Genomic DNA, 19,294 nt, shown 5'->3' on the forward strand with positions numbered 1-19,294 from the left:
CAGTAGGATAAGTTAGGGATTCTACCCTATCAGCCAATGAGAATGGAGTTGCTCATCTCAGATACTAAAGTTAGGTACTTACTGTAACACTAGATCTGAGTGATCGAGTGCATCTTTGATGTGCACCCATCTCTGTGTCTCAATGAGGAGGAAGTCTATAGAGAGATTTCTTAGAGGGGTGGTAGCAGTGTGCTTTACTATAGAGTGTGTTCTTGCAAGACATCTGAAGAGAAAGTAGACAAATCATTATATGTAGATGAGACAGTTTGCAACCTGGGAAAATTTCTGGTGTTCGGATCCTGTGTTTTGTCAGTCTTAGACCTGTCATTCAGTGAGGAAGCAATAGATTACCCATATGTAGCAATATGGTACATACATAACTTTGTATTATTGGCCACCAAGTAAAGGTAGAAGCTGGGAAACTGTAAACGCCTTCCAATTTTGTCTTTCGCTATAACTGAAGCCTTCACGCTCAAATAAGCAGAGGCTCTGCAAAGTCGCATGTCTACCTATCAAGGACACTTTGGCAGGGAATGATGAGGTCATGTTGAGTGAGTAAAACATTTTAGGAATTAGAACAATTTTAACCAAGGAGAACTGTGGATCTCTAGGGTGTAGCTGGAACATCCAGTCATTCGTGTATTTATCCACGACTTCTTTTGAAGCCTTTTTGAGTGCGTGTTTTTAATGGTCAAGGGATGTACCCAAATTGATCCCTAATTGTCTATGAATATGACTGTTCTACCTAGGGAAAATCTGCTTCCATTCCAGTCTGGCATAGAGCCAAAACATACAACATGGTACTTAGTGCTAATTTTAAAACTGAATATGTTGCCAATGTTGGATAACAGTAAGATGTTCTTCGTGTTTCACTGTTGCAGTCATCACATTTGGGTTATCCCTGCCATGGTAGCCCTCGGCCAGCCCGAATACCAGAGACTTACTATTTCTGCGTCGGTTGCTGTTACTTGAGGACTGACGTCAATAGTATAAAGTAAGGAACTGATGCCATTACATCAGTCTTTCTTGCCATGGAGCCCGAAGCAGAAGCAGTTCCCATGAGTGCCGGTTGGCCGCTACCTGAGTTTTCATCTACCAAGCTGAAGTCTTCTAAAGCTAAGTACCCCATCGGGGATCCTCTTTTCTTGCACTAACTGATGTCAGGAAAAAGTTAATTGTCTCGCCTATGGAAAACAAATACCACACCGAGACTTCCAATCTTACGGCTTCACTTGCTTAGGTCCAGACCACGACGTCCCTCATTGTTGCTTCTATGCTTTGTTCAATGCCAGAACTATCCTTCGTGGGGCCCTTATTTTAGCCAGATATTTTCACTTACAGTCCTCGAATTCCGATATGGCTTCTGTAAGCAATCCGACAGCAGATCTTCTGAAAAAGTGTTAAGATAAAGACAGAGACAAGACTGCACAGGTCCAAACTTACCGACGACGCTTCCATTAAGCTAGTCGTCAGTTTTCCGGTCCTCAGTGAGCTGCTTTCGCAGCCCTTTATGCCTGCTTCTGCTGATTCGCAGGCTGCTACTGAGACCCTTTCAGATTCCGGTATGCCGTAAAACTCTTCTTCGACTAAAGATCCTGCAGTCATCTCACCCTTGGATGGGTCCGAAGCTGCTGAGTAGGCAACGGCTTCTGAGGAAGGCCTTCGCACTACCGCATCTTGACACAAACCGATGTCTTCTTTCACAGATACCTTTCTTTCTAAAACTACCAAGTTTCTTGGGCCTCGGGTATGAGCCACACCCAAGAAACAGACCCACTCTCAAGTGCCTGCTACCCTGCCTCAGTCTCAAATGCTTAAAATGGCAGAAGACCTTATCATGCTGATCAGGGGAAGCCAAGCTACCCCCTCCAAAAGGAAAAAGAGATCTGTCCCTTGTAGTTTTGTCTGACCAAGAGTCAGATGAATCTGACGCATCTGAATATGAAGACTTGCAACCTCTCTCCACTTATGAGGATTCTGATGCAGAGTATTCCATTCCTTTAGCCTCTCCCCCAGAAGATTTTTCCTTTGGGGAAACCCTGCATACTTTAAGGGAGCACTTTCAATGGGAGAGTCAGGACTACCCTCGGCAAAAAAAGAGACTCAGAGAATTCCTAGATCTTCCACAACACAAACCTTTGGCCATCCCCCAGTTCTGGATGTTGTGGAGGATGTTTTCCCTGAATCCAGCTTGACTCCTGACTCCCTCCCTCCTGCCCTCAGAAAACCAGACAGGTACTACAGAGTCCCTGACTCGCACAAATATCTATTTAAAAATCCTACAGCTGACCCTGAGGTCATTACTTAAGGGCCAAAAGGAATTAAAGCAACTTCTTCTAAGAATCCCACCCCCTTAGACAGGGATTCCCGAGCATTGGATAGATGGGGTAAAAAAGTATACACCTCAGCTACTCTTGCTATCAGGGCACTAAATTGTCAGTTCCATATGCTGAAATTTCAGCAACATACCTTGGAACTCCTTAAACAAAAAATGTATTCCTTTCCTGCTTGGCCAGAATCTAAAGATTTGCAAGAGTTAATGCATTCTGCAAGCCAAGTAACTAAACACACCTTGCACTGTGATTTTGACACCCTAGAAGCTACTTGCAGGCAGCAGTCACTGGATCTGTCATTAGCAGGTATGCATGGCTTAATGAACAGCCCCTGCCAGATCATGTCAAGTCTAAATTGTTGGATGCCCCCTTGCGCAAAGATAACTTATTTGGCACTAAGGCAGAAGAGGTCTTAAAAAAGATGGAATAAAAAGCAAAATCTATGCAAACAGTTAAGGATTTCTTGCAAGTCCAGCCCCCTAAGTTCAGCAGGCATTGTCCCTCCAAACATTGGTCCTTTCCTGCTCCCAGTAAACCGGCCCAGCCTAGGCCCCATGGCAGCAGACCCCCCCATCCCCCCCGCGACAGCAACCCCAGGGAATGCAGAGATCTAAGCAGTGGACTTACCTCCACTTCAAAACCAGGGAGTTCTAAGCCACCCCCTTATAGTAAAAACTCCCAGTGACTCTTCTCCTCCACCCCCTCCCTCTGCCCACCTTCACTTACCCCTACGAGGAAAACTCTCCAGCCACTCAAGCATCTGGGCCACCATTACCAAGGATCACTGGGTTCTAAACATCATGTCTCATGGATACAAATTTTCCTTCCACATACTTCAAACCCCAATAGGGTTCCCAGATCTACCACCAAATCAGTGGGTAGAGGCACAAAATGCTCACACTCCAGCAGCTGCTACCCATGCTTTCCAAGGACGCTTGGCTAGCCACCCTAGATCTAAGAGAGGCCTACCTCCACATTCCTATCAGGGAATCATGCAGGAAATACCTCCGCTTCAGGGCAGGATCTTAACACTTTTCAGTTCTCTGTGCTTTCCTTTGGTTTATCTACTGCTCCCAGAGTTTTCACAAAATGTCTGGCTGCAGCCATTGCCTTTTGCAGACAAAGAAATATTCAGATTTGCCCATACTTGGATGACTGCCTAATTCAGGCAAACAGCCAGGAGAAGCTCCTTAAGCACCTGGCCTTTGTAAACACCCTACTAACCTCCCTAGGGTATGCACTCAACAAAAAGTAATCCAAACAGGTGCCCACACAAAGGATAATTTTCCTGGGAGCAAGTGTGGACACAGCTTCCCATATGGTATACCTTACTCCAGAGAAACAAATTTTCCTGGCAGCCTACTTCTCTCAACTAGGCACCAGGCCCCAGCTAACTGCAAGGAAAACCCTGTAAGCTCTAGGGTTCATGGCATCTTGCATACTACTCATTCCATATGCCAGACTGCATATGAGGAAACTTCAGTGGTACCTAAAGAGCCTTTGGTGTCAACACTCTCAAGACCTGGAAACTCTTCTACCTATAATTCCTTGCCTCAGAAAAGATTTTCTTTGGTGGGCAACAGCATGCTCCCACAACAAGGGGATGCCTTTCTCCCCACCCCACGCCCCCCCTGACCCTCACCACAGATGTTTCAGACTACGCTTGGGGTGCACACCTGGACGGCAGATGCATTCAGCGCCAGTGGAGCCTAGGGCATATTCCAATCCACATCAGTCAAAAAGAGATGATGGCTTTGCAGCAAGCCTTGATAGCTTTCAAGCCGCTTCTCTCCCCAGGGGCTCTCCTGATCAAAACATACACCACTGTGATGTGGTACATCAACAGGCAGGGAGGGACTCACTCCTACCCTCTATGCAGGCTGGCCATGATCCTTTGGCACACAGTCTCTGCCATGCAACTACATCTGTTAGCACAATTCCTACCAGGCTGTCTCAACTCTTTGGCAGACCATTTAAGCAGAAATCATTTGGACCCACATGAGTGGCAATTCAACAGAAGTATCTTCACCCTAATAATACAGAAATGGGGAACCCCAAAGTTCGACCTCTTTGCCTCCCACACCAACCATCAGCTCAGCAAATTCTGCACCAGGGAGCATCACTGCATGGCTTGGAAAGTGGATGGGTCCCCTGGGTCAATCTATCGGTCTATGCCTTTCCTCTCATCCCCAGGGTACTGCTCAAAATAAGAGGGGGAAAACCGAGGACCATTCTCATATCTCCAGACTGGCCTCAGCAGCACTGGTACCCCTTGCTGCACAACCTGTCCTCGCTACCCCCATGGCATCTTCCTCAGGTTCTGGATGTTATCCATGAGGCCAGATGCCCTAGCACCAGAAAGTCTTATGCTGATAAAATGCTGATAAATGGAAAAGGTTCTGCACCTGGATCCAGGCTAAGGGAGCCAATATGGCACAGCCCTCCATCCCTCTCATCCTGGATTACTTAGCTGACCTACTACATAGTGGCCTCTGTTTGTCCTCTGTAAAAATTCATGCCTCTGCTATTTCTGCTCATTTTCCCACTGAGCAGCCCCTTTTCTCACGCCCTTTGATAAAACAGTTGTTGACAGGAGCTAGCAACTTGAGGCCACCCAGAAGGGCACCAACATTGGCTTGGGACCTTAACTTTGTATTGGAAAAGCTCACCCAACCCCCTTTCAAACCAGCTTCGTCTGCAGAGCTAAAATTTCTGTCCTGGAAGACGGCATTCCTTCTGGCCATCACTTAAGCCAGAAGAGTCTCTGAGCTGCAAGCACCCCATGTCTGTGGAACCCTTCATCATCTTTCATGCAAGCAGGCAGGGTATCCCTCAGAACTAACCCTTCCTTCATGCCCAAGGTGGTGTCCAGTGTGGCTCTCAACCAATCCATTCATTTGCCCTCCTTTTTTTCTAACCCCCAGAACAGGGGGGAAAGGATTCTTCACTCTTTATATGTGCACAGACAGCTCACAGTCTATCTGGGCAGGACTAAATCATTCAGAATTGCTGGTTAGCTTTGCTACAGGAGCAGAAGGCAAAGCCATCTCCAAAAAAAAAACATTTCCAAATGGATGGCACACTGCATCCATTTTTGCTATAAACACCATGGAAAGCCTCCCCCAGGGGGTCAGGACACACTCCACCAGAGCAGCCTCCACCTTTGCGACTTTCCTCAGAGGACTCCCAACCAGGGACATCCTGGAGGCTGCAACCTCGACATCTGTTCACACTTTTACCAAGCATTACCACCTGCCTCTCTTTTCCAAACCCAGAGCAGGGTTTGCCTCTGCAGTCTTGCAGGGAATCCTAGCCAGCCCCTAGTTTCTTTGACTGCCTCCACCCTTTTCCTCAGCTTTGGGAATCAACCCAAATGTGATGACTGCAGCAGTGAAACACAAAGAACATAGTACAGTTTTGTACACTTAACATAAATGTAGATGTTCGAGTGTATTCACTGTTGCAGTCCTGATTCCCCCCTCCATCCCTCTTTCTTCTCTTCTCCTTTTATTACCAATCTAATATGTTGTTCTCCTTTCCTTTCAAGGGACTTATTGGTATTTATTTTCCACTGGTGGGGTTTATTCCACCAGACCCTGGCCTCCTACTTGGGGGCTTCTGACAGGTTAGGGCAAGAAAAACGGATATAATGGCATCGGCTGCCTTATTTCATACTACTGATGATCTGACATCAGTCCTGAAGCCACAGCAACCAACACAGAAATACTAAGCCTCTGGTGTTTGGATCAGCCGGGGGCTACTCTGGCAGGGATAACCCATATGTGATGACTGCAACAGTGAATACACTCGAACATCTACATTTATGGTAAGTGTACACAACTGTACTTTAGAAATTTCCTTGGCTAAGGCTTTCAGTAGACTGTACACCATATCAACAGCATATAAATCTATAGCACTAGGATGTCATATATTAACTAGTAGCATCAGTGTTGACAGTCTCTAAGTGTATTTGCAAAATGATCCATTGCTGTTACTACCAAAAGGGGAGTAATGCTGCTGCCCATCGTGATGTGTTTCTATGTAATAACGCTTATAAACTAACTACCCTGCTTGTTTGTCATCTATACTGGAGGGAGTCAAGCAACATGGTACAAGAATGGGATCCAGATTCCTCAGATTTGAGACCGAGAGGAAGTCAGTTAAGATTGGAGGAATATAGAGGAGTGAATCATCCCTACTACACGTATAACTCCCAAAGCAGGTCGGAAACAAATTTCAGGTATTAAAACTTGCTCAAAATATTTGTTTGCAAAATATGAAATAAGGCATTCTGAATGCTCTAAACGAATTTCTAATTAACAGAAATATCCGATACTGCAGTATATTAACAGAAATATTCAAAATAACTACAGGAAATGATTGAAATAAAGTGCAAATCACATAAAATGAGTAAAATAAGGGAAACAACAGCATGTTTTTTCTAAGCACTACTTTTTCGCATTAATCAAAGCTTATTTGAGTTGTCTGAAGTGCATGAAGTGTTTGTATGTTTGTGCAGTATTACAGTACAGTTATTTTGCAAAATACAGACATTTAAAAGCATATTTCGTAAAGTATAGTATTTCGAAGAGTATTGTGCATTTGGCATTAGAGCTGCAACTTCTTCGACTGTACACATTGGATGAAGAGGTCTTTTCAATGCTTTGTTTAAATCTTGTGGATCAGTACATATTCTGATGTCATCTGAGCTTTTCTTATCATCTACCACCATGAAAGACACCCATTCAGTAGGTTGTTCAGCTGGACAAATTACACCTTGTTGCACCTTTTTCTGTAGCTCGGCTTTGACTCTGTCATGCATAGCTACTGGAACTTTTAGGGCTGGCCTGACAACTGGGCTAACTTCTTGGAGTACACAACTGGAAGCTTGGCTAGTTTGTCTTCGAAAAGATCAATATAGGTAGAGAAAATATACTGAGTGAAATTTGAACAATGGTCTTTTAAACTAACATGATAGACTCCCTTAATAAATGAAAGCACTCACATTTTCAAACTGTCACTGAGCCCTAATAATGACCGTATGTGCCTTTTGACCACATAAAATAACAAGTTGTGTTTTCTCCCAGCAGAGCAACACGAAAGTACTACTGAGCCTTTAGTCTGAATCTCTTCACCACCATAAGCAACAAGCTTCACACACTTTGCCAAATCAAGCTTCTCACCAGCACATACTCAAGCAAATGTTTCTGCAGACATAGCATTGCACTTGAAACCTGTGTCAGCTTTGAACTCTATGGGTTTTCCATTTACCCGAACAGTACAAAAGACTTCATTCTTTGCCATAAATCTACTGCATTAACTGTTTCATGAAGCACTGACACACCATCAACATAAAAAGTAGGGTCACGGTTTTCTAATTGATTAACTTGTCTCTTTGCATGTTCCCTTTTAATAAAAGAATGTGTCCTTTTTGATTTGCAAAGCCTTTTGAAATGATTCCATTTATTACTTTTGTGACATTGCTGACCAAAAGCTAAACATTTTTCCCCTTTTAGGCTCCTGACTTCCCCCACGCTTACAACAGTTGGCAATAAAACTGGATGGGGGGCTCTTTCTTTGAGTTTTCTGACTCTCTCATGTGTCACTGAGACTGTGCGTGCCTGGAACTTGCTGGAAAGCTACAGTGTTTCCCAGGGACTGTTTCAGGATTTACAGTTGCTGCCATGTGCTTGAGCCTGTTTCTTTTAACCACATGTTGCATACTATCAACATTGGCTTTAGAAGTTACTGGAAGCATGTGTCTCTCATTTGTAAGCATATTTGTGTGTTTTTCTGTGAGCTCATATATCTGAGAAGTCTCAGTGGCCTTATTCAACTTAAATCACTGTCACGAAGCAAATTCTTTCTCACAGCATCATCTTTAATACCACACAAAAGTCTGTCTTTTATCAGCTCATACCTTAAATCACCAAATCTGCACATTTTAGCCTTGTTTCTCAAATCAGTTATATATGCTGCAAAAGTTTCGCCAGACTTTTGATCCCTTGTGTAAAATAAATGCCTTTCCATTGTAACATTCGATGTTCTTCATGTTTCACTGTTGCAGTCATTACATTTGGGTAATCTACTGGCAGGTTGCCCTCAGTCGGCCTGAATTCCAAAGTCTTGGGTCCTGCGTCAGTTGCTGTCTTCTCTTCCATGACGTCAGGTCATCAGGGGTATAAAACATACAGCCGATGCCATTTTCTTTAGTCTTTCTTGTCGCGCGGTGCCCGAAGCCGAAGCATTTCACAAGTGCCAGTTGGCCGACTACTGAAATATTCGCGTTTGAGTTTCAGAACCAAAGTCTTCAGTAAAGCTAAGTACTCCATTGGGGAAACTTTTTTCTTGCTTTTTACCGATGTCAGAAAAAGTTAATTATTGTATTACTTGTGGGAAGCAAATCCCTCCTAAGGATTTTCATTTATACTGTATTCCTTGACTAGGCCCTGACCACAGCTTGCTTGGCTGTCGGTTTTGTGCTAGATTTAACCAACGCACTATTAAGTGTCAGTATATTCTTGCATCTGAGTATTTTGGCAACAGATTTAACTACCCAGAGATGTTGTCAGATAGCAATCCAACTACCGGAGTACATAGAAAACGCAAAGAAAAGGACATAGAAAGGCAGTCAAGATCCAAAATCGATGACGAAGATTCTCCTAAGGCAGTTGCCGGTTCGTCGGTACTCAGTGAGGCACTTTCGCTGCCCCTGATACCCACTACCTTTGAGTCGCAGGCCTCTACCGACACCCATGTAGAGTCAGGCATGCCGCAAGATACTCAAGATATTGGACCGACGGATGTATCTCCCTGAGATGGGTCCGGAGCCGCTGAGCAGGCACCAGCTTCTGAGGGTGTATTCAGACCTCAACATTTTTACATCAAACCTACGAAAGCTGCAAAACCAAAGGCAAAGACACCTTCTAAAACTAAAAAACAGACACCTGAGCCACATGCACAGGCCTCTATGCCTAAAAAACAGATGATCAAAATGGCTGAAGACCTTATTACCTTGATCAGGGGTACCCATCCCCCTCCAGATAAGAGGCCTAGGCAAGACACTGATTATGAATCTTCAGATCAGGTTTCTGTTTCTTCTGATTCCTCTTCTGATCAGGAATTATCTTTACCTCCCTATGAGGATTCTGATGCTGAGGAGTCTATTCCATCTGCATCACCTCCTGAGGATTATTCATTTGGAGAAACCTTGCATACTTTGAGGGAGCATTTTCAGTGGGAGAGTCAAGACTTCTCAGAATCAAAAAAAGAGGCACAGGGATTTCCTCCTTCTCCCTCAGCACATGCCTTTAGCCATTCTCCCTGTGTTAGACATTGTGGATGATGGTTTTTCAGAGTCAAGCTTGACCCCTGACTCTTTACTTCCAGCTCCCAGTAAGCCTGACAGATATTACAGGGTCCCTGACTCTCATAAAGTTTTATTTAGAAACCCTACTGCTGATCCTGAAACTATTTCACAGGGTCCAAAGGGAGTTAAGGCCTCAACAGCAAAAAAACCTACCACCTCCGACAGAGATGCCAGGGCACTGGACAGATAGGGAAAAAAGGTTTATACATCTGCAACCTTGGCAATCAGGGCCTTAAACTATCAATTTAATATGCTTAAGTACCAACAACATGTTATGGGATTGCTGAAACAGAAAATGATGTTGATTTCAGAATGTGCAGAAAATAAGGAAATGCAGGAATTATTGCATGCACCTGAACAACTTGGAAAGCATACTTTACAATGTGGTTTTGATGCTTTAGAGGCCTCCTGCAGGGCCGCAGTTACTGGATCTGTGATTAGGAGGCATGCCTGGTTAAAGGAACAAAGTTGGCCTGATCATGTTAAAGATAAATTACTAGATGCACCTTTACAGCATGATTCTCTGTTTGGTATTAAGGCAGAAGAGGTTTTAAAGAAAATGGAAGACAAAGCTAAGTCTATGCAAACTGTTAAAGATTTTTTTACAAGTGCAGCCACCTAGATTCAGTAGACACTGGCCTACAAAAAATTGGTCCTTTACAGTGTCAGACAGAGCTCAAAGGGGCAAATCCAGACGCCCTAAGGGTTCCAGGTACCAAGCTCAAGACTCGTACAGGTGAAAGCAATGGGGCACATCCACCTCCAAATCTGGAGGCGATAATGTCAAACCTACAGAAAGCAATCCCAATGACTTCCCTCGGCCTACACCAAGCACTTATCTTTTGGCAGCACCCATAGGGGGAAAATTAGCACTTTTTGCTCAAAATTGGCAGTTAATAACCCAGGACAAGTGGGTACTGAACATCGTTTCACAGGGATACAGATTCCATTTCCACACTCTGCCAATGACAAATGGTTAGCCAGAGGCACAGAAACAGGTTACGTCCCTCATGGATATGGGGGCCATTCAGATAGTACCAGAACAGGAGAAAGGACAAGGTTTTTACTCAAGACTGTTCTTGGTACCCAGAAAGGACAAGGCCTGGCGGCCAATACTGGATTTATCGATTTTGAACACATACTTGGACATTCCAAAATTCAAAATGCTCACTTTGCAACAGCTTCTGCCCATGCTGGACATGAATGCTTGGCTGGTGACTTTAGACTTAAAAGAGACATACCTGCATGTCCCAATAAGACAGTCGTGCAAAAGATACCTCAGATTCAAGGCTGGCTTTTAATGCATTACCAATTCTCTGCACTGCCCTTTGACTTATGTACTGCACCCAGGGTCGTTACAAAGTGCCTGGCACCAGTAATTGCATTTTGCAGACGAAGTATTCAAATATATCCTTACTTGGACGACTGTCTCATTCAAGCAGAGAACAAGGACACTCTTCTACGACACCTGGCATTTGTGAAAAGGCTTCTAGCATGGCTAGGGTACACAATAAACGAAAAGAAATCACAACTGGTACCCTCTCAAAAGATAACATTCCTGGGTGCAAGCTTGCATACAACTGCCCAGATGGCTTACCTCACGCCAGACAAACAAAGGCAACTGGCTACTTACTTCAAACTGATGGCAACAAAAACCCAGTCTTCTGCAAGACAAATTCTGCAGGCTCTGGACTTCATGGCATCCTGCATCTTACGAATTCCATATGCAAGACTGCATATGAGGAAACTTCAATGGTACTTAAAAAGTTTATGGAGTCAGCATTCACACAGTCTGGAAACAATGATTCCTCTCATCCCCTGCCTGCAACAGGAGTTTCTCCGGTGGGCAAATGCCTGTCACCAAAACATGGGACGGCCCTTCACTCCACCCCCTGCCAGCCAAACCTTAACAACAGATTATGCCTGGGGGGCCCACATGGCTGGAAGATGCATTCAGGGCATATGGGCACCAAATCAAATACATCTACATATCAACCAGAAAGAGATGCTCGCCATTCAAAATGCCCTAACAGCATTCCAGGACTTGCTTCATCCAGGACAACTACTGATAAAGACGGACAACACCACAGTCATGTGGTATATAAACAAGCAAGGGGGCACACACTCATACCCCCTTTGCAGATTAGCCATGGCACTGTGGGACACAGCTTTGACCTTCCAGATAAATCTTCAAGCTCAATTCCTGCCAGGCAAACAGAACACTCTGGCAGACGATTTAAGCAGAAACCTTATGGATCCTCACGAGTAGAAACTAAATCCACAAGTATTCAGCATGATAACAGAGAAATGGAGGAGCCCAGACATAGATCTATTTGCCTCTCCTCAAAATTATCAACTGAAAAGATTCTGCACAAAGACTTATCACAGACAAGCATGGAAAGTGGACACCCTATCTTTCAGTTGAAAAAAACTGTCAGTTTACGCCTTTCCTCCTCTGCCTCTTCTACCCAAGGTCCTCCTAAAAGTCAGACAAGAGAAGCCAAAGATGATATTAATTGCTTCGGACTGGCCCCGCTAATACTGGTACACAGTCCTAAGGAACTTTTCTCAATACCCAGCTTGGACCTTGCCTCAAAGCCCACAATTACTGTCCCAGCAAAACAATCAGATCCTGCCCAATCAACTACATACTCTGAACCTGGCAGCATGGCTAATCATGTAATCATACCAATGACAACTCTCAGTAAAGCTGTGATGGATGTCATTTTGGAAGCCAGAAGGCCTAGTACTAGAAAATCTTATGCTGACAAATGGAAGAGATTTTGTGTTTGGAATCAAGCACAAGGAACTGATTCAGCAAAACCACATATTCCTCAGATATTACAATACTTAACTGAGATGCTTGACAAAGGCCTATGTTTCTTATCAATCAAAATGCATGCCTCTGCCATTTTGGCTCATTACAATACAGAGCCACCAATCTTTTCTCATCCCCTACTAAAGCAGTATCTTAGAGGAGCCAAAAACCAAAGGCCTCCTAGAAGATCACCATTACCTGCATGGGACCTCAATTATGTGTTGGAAAAGCTCACCCTGTCTCCATTTGAACCAGCCATGATATAACGTTCTTATTATGGAAGACAGCCCTGCTACTAGCAATTACTTCAGCAAGAAGAGTTTCAGAGCTACAGGCCTTCATGGCTGTAGAGCCTTTTATCATATTTTTCCCAGACAGGGTGTTTCTGAGGACAAATCTTACTTTTATGCCTAAGGTGGTTTCCAGTGTGGCTCTTAACCAAACAATCCATCTGCCAACTTTTTATCCAAATCCGCAGAACAAAGGGGAGAGAATTCTGTATTCCTTGGATGTACACAGACAGCTAAGATTCTACTTGAGCAGGACAAAAGCTCTAAGAAAAACTGAGCAATTACTAGTGTCATGCTGCAGGATCAGAAGGAAAGGCCATCTCAAAGCAGACAGTTTCAAAGTGGATAAGCCACTGCATCCGTTTCTGCTACTCACACCATGGTAAACCTGTGCTCAAGGTCATTAGGTCTCATTCCACCAGAGCTGCAGCTACTTCAGCAGCCTTTCTCAGAGGAGTACCAACCAAAGACATTCCAGAGGCTGCTACTTGGAGTTCTGTTCACACCTTTACAAAGCATTACCATTTGCCTCTCTACTCTAAGTCCAGGGCAGGCTTTGCCACTGCAGTGCTGCAGGGCCTTATAGCCGCCCCTAATGCTGTTTAGCTTCAGCCTCCCAACCATAGCTTTGGGGTTCTACCCAAATGTAATGACTGCAACAGTGAAACATGAAGAACATAGTACAGTTGTGTACACTTACCATAAATGTAGATGTTCAAGTGTATTCACTGTTGCAGTCCAGGTTACCCTCACACCATCCCCCTGTCATTCTACAGTTTATCATTCCTTCTCTATCTTCTACAACCTATGTGATGTATTTGCTTGTAGACTAAGGTAAAGTTTATATTGATGCATGTTTATAAATATATAATATTGCTACCTTTTTGGAGGCACCTGACATCGGAGTCAAGAAAAACTAAAGAAAATTAAGTCGGCTGCATGTTTTATACCCCTGATGACCTGACGTCATGGAAGAGAAGACCGCAACCGACGCAGGACCCAAGACTTTGGAATTCAGGCCGACTGAGTGCAACCTGCCAGCAGATTACCCAAATGTAATGACTGCAACACTGAATACACTCGAACATCTACATTTATGGTATGTGTACACAACTGTACTTTTGGGGGTTACACATTTCTCTAAATGTACGTTTTAAGCACTCAGGTCCTTCCTGGACTCAGCTGGTATAACTATGACTGTATTCTCCCTATTCTGCAAAGACAGCAGGTGCATACACAAATGAACGCTCCCTTTCTATGGCTTTTGAATCAGCTAAATTAAGCAGAATAAATGACTTTGTATTGTCATCTTTATCAGAAAATGCAGCCTGTATGAAAATGTTGTACTCTTGCTCAAACACTCTCCAGTTCTCTGCAGTATTATTGTCAAACACAAGTGGACCAGGTTTTTGAAATCTGTCTGCCATGGCAACAAATTATGCCCAAACACACTTAAAAATATGTCCCTTGTAATTGTATATGAACAAGCTGCTGTATGTGCCTGTAATAACATTCAAATGTACAATAAACTTTTTGAACTACTGTACTTTGCGAAATATGCTTTTGAATGTCTGTATTTTGTGAAATAACTGTACTGTAATTCTGCACAAACATGTGAACACTTCATGCACTTCGGATAACTCAAATAGCTTTGATTAATGCAAAAAGGTAGTGCTTAGCAAAAACATGCAGTTGTTTCCCTTATTTTATTCATTTTATGCGATTCAGACTTTATTTCAAACATTTTCTATAGTTATTTCAAATACTTCTATTAATATATTGCAGTATCTAATATTTCTGTTACTTACTTCATTTAGAGCATTCTGAATACCTCTTTTCATATTTTGCGAATAAGAAAAAATTTGAGCAAGTTTTAATATCTGAAATTCCTTTCTGACCTGTTTTGCGAGTTATACATACAGTAGGGATAATTCACTCCTGTATATTCCTCCAATCTTAACCAAGTGCCTCTCGGTCTTGAAGCTAAGGAATCTGGATCCCATTCTGGCACCATATCACTTGTCTCTCTCTGTCTAGTATAGATGATGAGCAGGCAGGGTAGTTCATTTATATGCTTTATTACATAGAAACACACCACAATGGTTAGCAGCATTACAAAATATGAACAAACTGATTAACTGACAGACTACACAGATATACATCTTACATCTCAACAGCTAACTACAAAATGGCAGTCAGGCTCGCAAGTGCTCAGATATACACTGGTGCAAACCCCTAGAAAGCTTTCTTAAAGGCATACATACATATTGATCTACAGTGTCCTTATGAAATTCACCACTCTAACCACCTGACTTTGTACTTACTCTATGCTGTCCTTTTAGATTTGCACCCGTCTGTTTTTCAGGTCATTCATTTCACGTAAATCTGTTATCAGGCACACTCTTGCTTTCCACTTTTTTGTAGTCTGATTTCTGTTCTTCACTTTTACTCTCTGAATGCTTTCCATTTATTTAAACAGTCCCCTTTTAGCTAACCAAATTCACAGTACCAGCAGTCATACCTGCAAGTCGAACATGCTGACTCTTCTACTGTTTGTGACTGTTCCAGTGGCAACTGGTGACTTCAAAGCAAGAGTAAGGTATAGGTGTGGGTAACTGGAATGTGGTGGTGCTTATGGCAGTCACTTTCAACAGACTGCCCCAGTATTCACTCATTCTGTCCATGGTATTAACTGTATACACCTCAGATGTCCAGTTGCAGTCACTAGGTGACAAACATTTTATTGCAGTACCTGCTGGAAGACATCCCTGATACAGGAGGAGAAAGCAAGAGTTGCATAGTAAAACTGAGGTATAATTATACTTCTTGCCCTATAAGAATCAGAAATTATAGTGGATAGTCAGAAGGATGGACGCTTTATTTCACAGACTTATAGATCTACCGATAAAAGGCTGTTTATAGTGATAAGCAACCTCTGTGAAGACATGGATTAGTGATTTACTAACATGCTGTCATAAATTGCAATAACTTTTAAGTGCTTCAGTACATGGGGCCAAAGTTAAGACTGAATCTGAATACAGAACTCATAACACTTTACGCCGGATCATAATATTAGAGAGTAAGTACCCATTAATTATCTGGTACAATAACTGGATTTGGCTCTAGAAATCCACTTACTTTGTTAGACCCAAGATTGTTCTGCAGTTTTGTTCTGTGGCAGATCATTGTGACACTTGAAAGATGATGTTTGGTCACTTCTGATGCCTAGGTATTTAAAGGATGTAATTTTGTCATGACAGCATCATCAGATCTGGGGATGTGTCTTTTATTAGCTGCAAGCTTGAGTTCAGGTAAGGGAGGCAGCTAAAGGAAATAAACATGTTTGACGTAGTAAAACAATTCAGTTGTATTGATTATCTGTGTAAGTAAACATAACAAAAAAGCACCCTTGTGGCCAATTCACTTGCATGCAAAATAAGTAAGTAAATATACAAGTGTGTGTGTGTGTGTGTGTGTGTGTGTGTGTGTGTGTGTGTATATGTATGTATATATATATATATATATATATATATATATATATATATATATTATTAGGATGATATGGCTAGTATTTGTATATTAATTGTGAAGGTGCACGGTAGGATTTACATTAAGAAATTCAACATGTTCTGCTAGGAATAGCATCCAAGTATAAATATATCAGTAAATTTATATTATCTAAGTAACGAATGAATATTAACAAATGCTTTTCTATTTTCAAAGTTGATGATGGAAAAGGAGTGCCTGAATTTGTTGGAGAAGTGGACTGTACTTATTTCTTCAAATGGGACACAAAATATGCCTGTGTATATGAGAAGGATGCGTGCATTGTAACTGATGAAAGAAAACATTATGACCTTTCAACTTTAACGCGATATTCTGGTACAGTATAACCTGCACTGCAAACAGTCTTACCATTTTCACTTCTTCCCTCAGTAACTTATTTATGAAGCTTGTTGTTATTTTGCACTACTTTATGCAGAGCTTTTGCATTATAATTCAAATTTCTAACCTTTGAATGCATTGTGATTAGATTTGGTTGCTTCCTTTTTGGTTCATGTGTCAACTACCCTTTCTCAGTGTGTGCTTTGATATACAGCTTCTGACAAATGCAGTAATAAAAGTGCAACACTGAAGGCCCTTGTTGTTGGGTCCTATGTTCAGGTTTTTCCTTAGCAGTCAAGATTCAGCATCTTTCCTTTTCCAGAACTACTTCATAGCTAGTTTGTCACACATCCATGGAAATGCATGCAAATGTAGGTTTTGTAAAACAGAATTGGAAACAGTCACACACTTGTATACTAATGGTAGAAGGACTGTATACTGAAAAGCATGATAATGTGGCGGGTCTATATTAGAATATTGAATATTTAACAGTTCAAATCACTAAAGGTCTACCGAATGTTCAGAAAAAAATAAAAACAGCAAAAAAAACTAAAACAAGCCCCCCTGCACCTCCCGCTACTTAAATCTACCAACTCTGAGACCACACTATATTGAAGTAAACGGAAATCTCCCCTTATGGAGATTTCCGTTTACTTGTTCGATATTCAACAGTTTCGCTATTCTCGTGTCGACAATGTCAGATCGACATTGTCGCTTTCGAGAATCTAATATAGACCCTAATGTGGTAAGACTGCTGTATTCGGGATTGTGCAAACATTATAATATGACGTAGCTGAAAAAAAAAAAAAAACACTGGAAACATGAGCCACAAAGCATCATAGAAAATGATGAAGTTTATATCACATAGAATCATGCTTCACCAACAGTTCAAAAAACAGACACGAGAAAACCAGCTTTAGCAGTCCATGAAAAGAAGACAAAAGTAGCATTGATAATTGAAATTGCTACACCCAGTGACTCACATACAGAGAGAGACAAAGTGATAACATATCAGGATTTGCAGGCAGAAACGAGGGCAATGTGGAAGAAAGATGCACAGTTTCAGTAATAGTAATAGGAGAGATGCATCTTGTAAAACAAGAATTTACAATAATACTGATACATGTAACTCTGTACAAACTGCAGGAGTCATTACTGCACACATTGCGGTTGCTGCAAAGAGCACTTCTGGCTAACATCAAAGATTGAAACAATACTAATTTTATGAACTTTTGAGTTAGGAATGGGATCCATTCCTGTCATGGTATTAGAAACCCAAAAGACTTTGAGAAATTAAAAAAGAGACAGAAGCTATAGTAAACCTTCTGGCTGACAAATTCAGCTCCAACTTTATCACTCTTTCACCAGCAACCTAATACAATCAAATACAACCCCCTTGCTATCATTAGGGAATAGGTCCTTAATGCTCAAAGGCCAAGTATACTGCATCAACTAGCCCAGATAATATCCCAAGATGCCTTCTAAATAGCAGGAAACCTGATCTATCAGGCATTCTGGAATTGCTATTTAACTGTTGCCTCCAAACAGGCTTTGTGCTTCTTGAGTGTAGAACAGCAACAGTTATCCCTCTGCACAAAGGTGGGCCATCTTCAGACCCTGGAAACTACAGACCTGTAAGTCTTACTAGTCTCATATGCATGGAAAGAATTATCATGGACATAATTAATAATGAGATAGAAAACCTCCAGACACTGGACTCAACCTAATTTGGTTTCAACAAGGGCAGTTTGTCATTTCTATTCAACCTGATGGACTTCTTTGAGAAGGCTGGCAAAGCAATGGATGAGGGCATAATGGTTCACGCAGCCTACCTTGACCTGGTCAAGACATTTGACACAATCCCCCACTGTAGCATTGTTGACAAACTTAGGTTAGGTGCAAACCCTTATGTCACCCAGTGGATAGCCAGCTGGCTCACAGGCAGGACCCAGAAAGTTAGAGTCAAAAGCAGAGTCCCTCAGGGATAAGTCCAGGAACCGCTCCTTTATGGCATTTACTTCTCTGAAGTCAAGACCAATGTCATTGACCTCTGGATGACTACATTTGCAGATGATTGCAAGTTAGGAGCTGTCATTGAATCGCCCACTGACACAAATGTTCTCCAGGAAGGGCTGACACAGGCCAACAACTGGTGCCAGAGTCATGGACTAAAGCTAAATGCCAAAAACACATAATAGTATCCTTTGGAAAGTCATCCACTCCTGGTAACTATTATCCTGATAACATACATCTAAGAGTTGATGCAGTAGTCAGTGAGTTGGGTGCACACATAGACAGTAATCTAGCCTTTGACCATCACATGTCTACAGTAGTGAGGAAATCATTCTATGCTGGGCAAGTTATAAACAGAAGTATGGCATCTAGGTCTACGGAAGTCATTTAGCCACTGTATTCAGCATTTATCACACCTATCATTGAGTATGGTGCCCCCTTTGGTATGTACCTAATCAGGCGTATCCAACAATTGTAATATCCACACAGGTGCCTTCCTAAAAGAATGTGAGGTGTAAGTAACATGTCCTATGCACACCACCTCAAGGTCCTATCACTGTAGTCTGTCTCCTACATGCTGTTGAGA

The 19,294-nt window shown here is 42.3% G+C and overlaps 1 protein-coding gene across 1 annotated transcript in view; it reads left to right on the top strand.

Annotated features, from left to right (window-relative positions):
* The window catches only part of IGF2R (insulin like growth factor 2 receptor), a 2,372,344-nt gene that overhangs the window by 639,089 nt on the left and 1,713,961 nt on the right, over positions 1-19,294 (top strand). Inside the window, exon 11 of the mRNA XM_044074918.1 lies at positions 16,534-16,692. Coding sequence (XP_043930853.1) covers positions 16,534-16,692 — 159 coding nt within the window. The remainder of the gene's footprint in view (positions 1-16,533; positions 16,693-19,294) is intronic.

This window comes from Protopterus annectens, chromosome 1.part0 (genome assembly GCF_019279795.1).
Source record: "Protopterus annectens isolate FY-2018-M chromosome 1.part0, PAN1.0, whole genome shotgun sequence".
In the NCBI taxonomy this organism is placed as follows: domain Eukaryota; kingdom Metazoa; phylum Chordata; order Ceratodontiformes; family Protopteridae; genus Protopterus; species Protopterus annectens.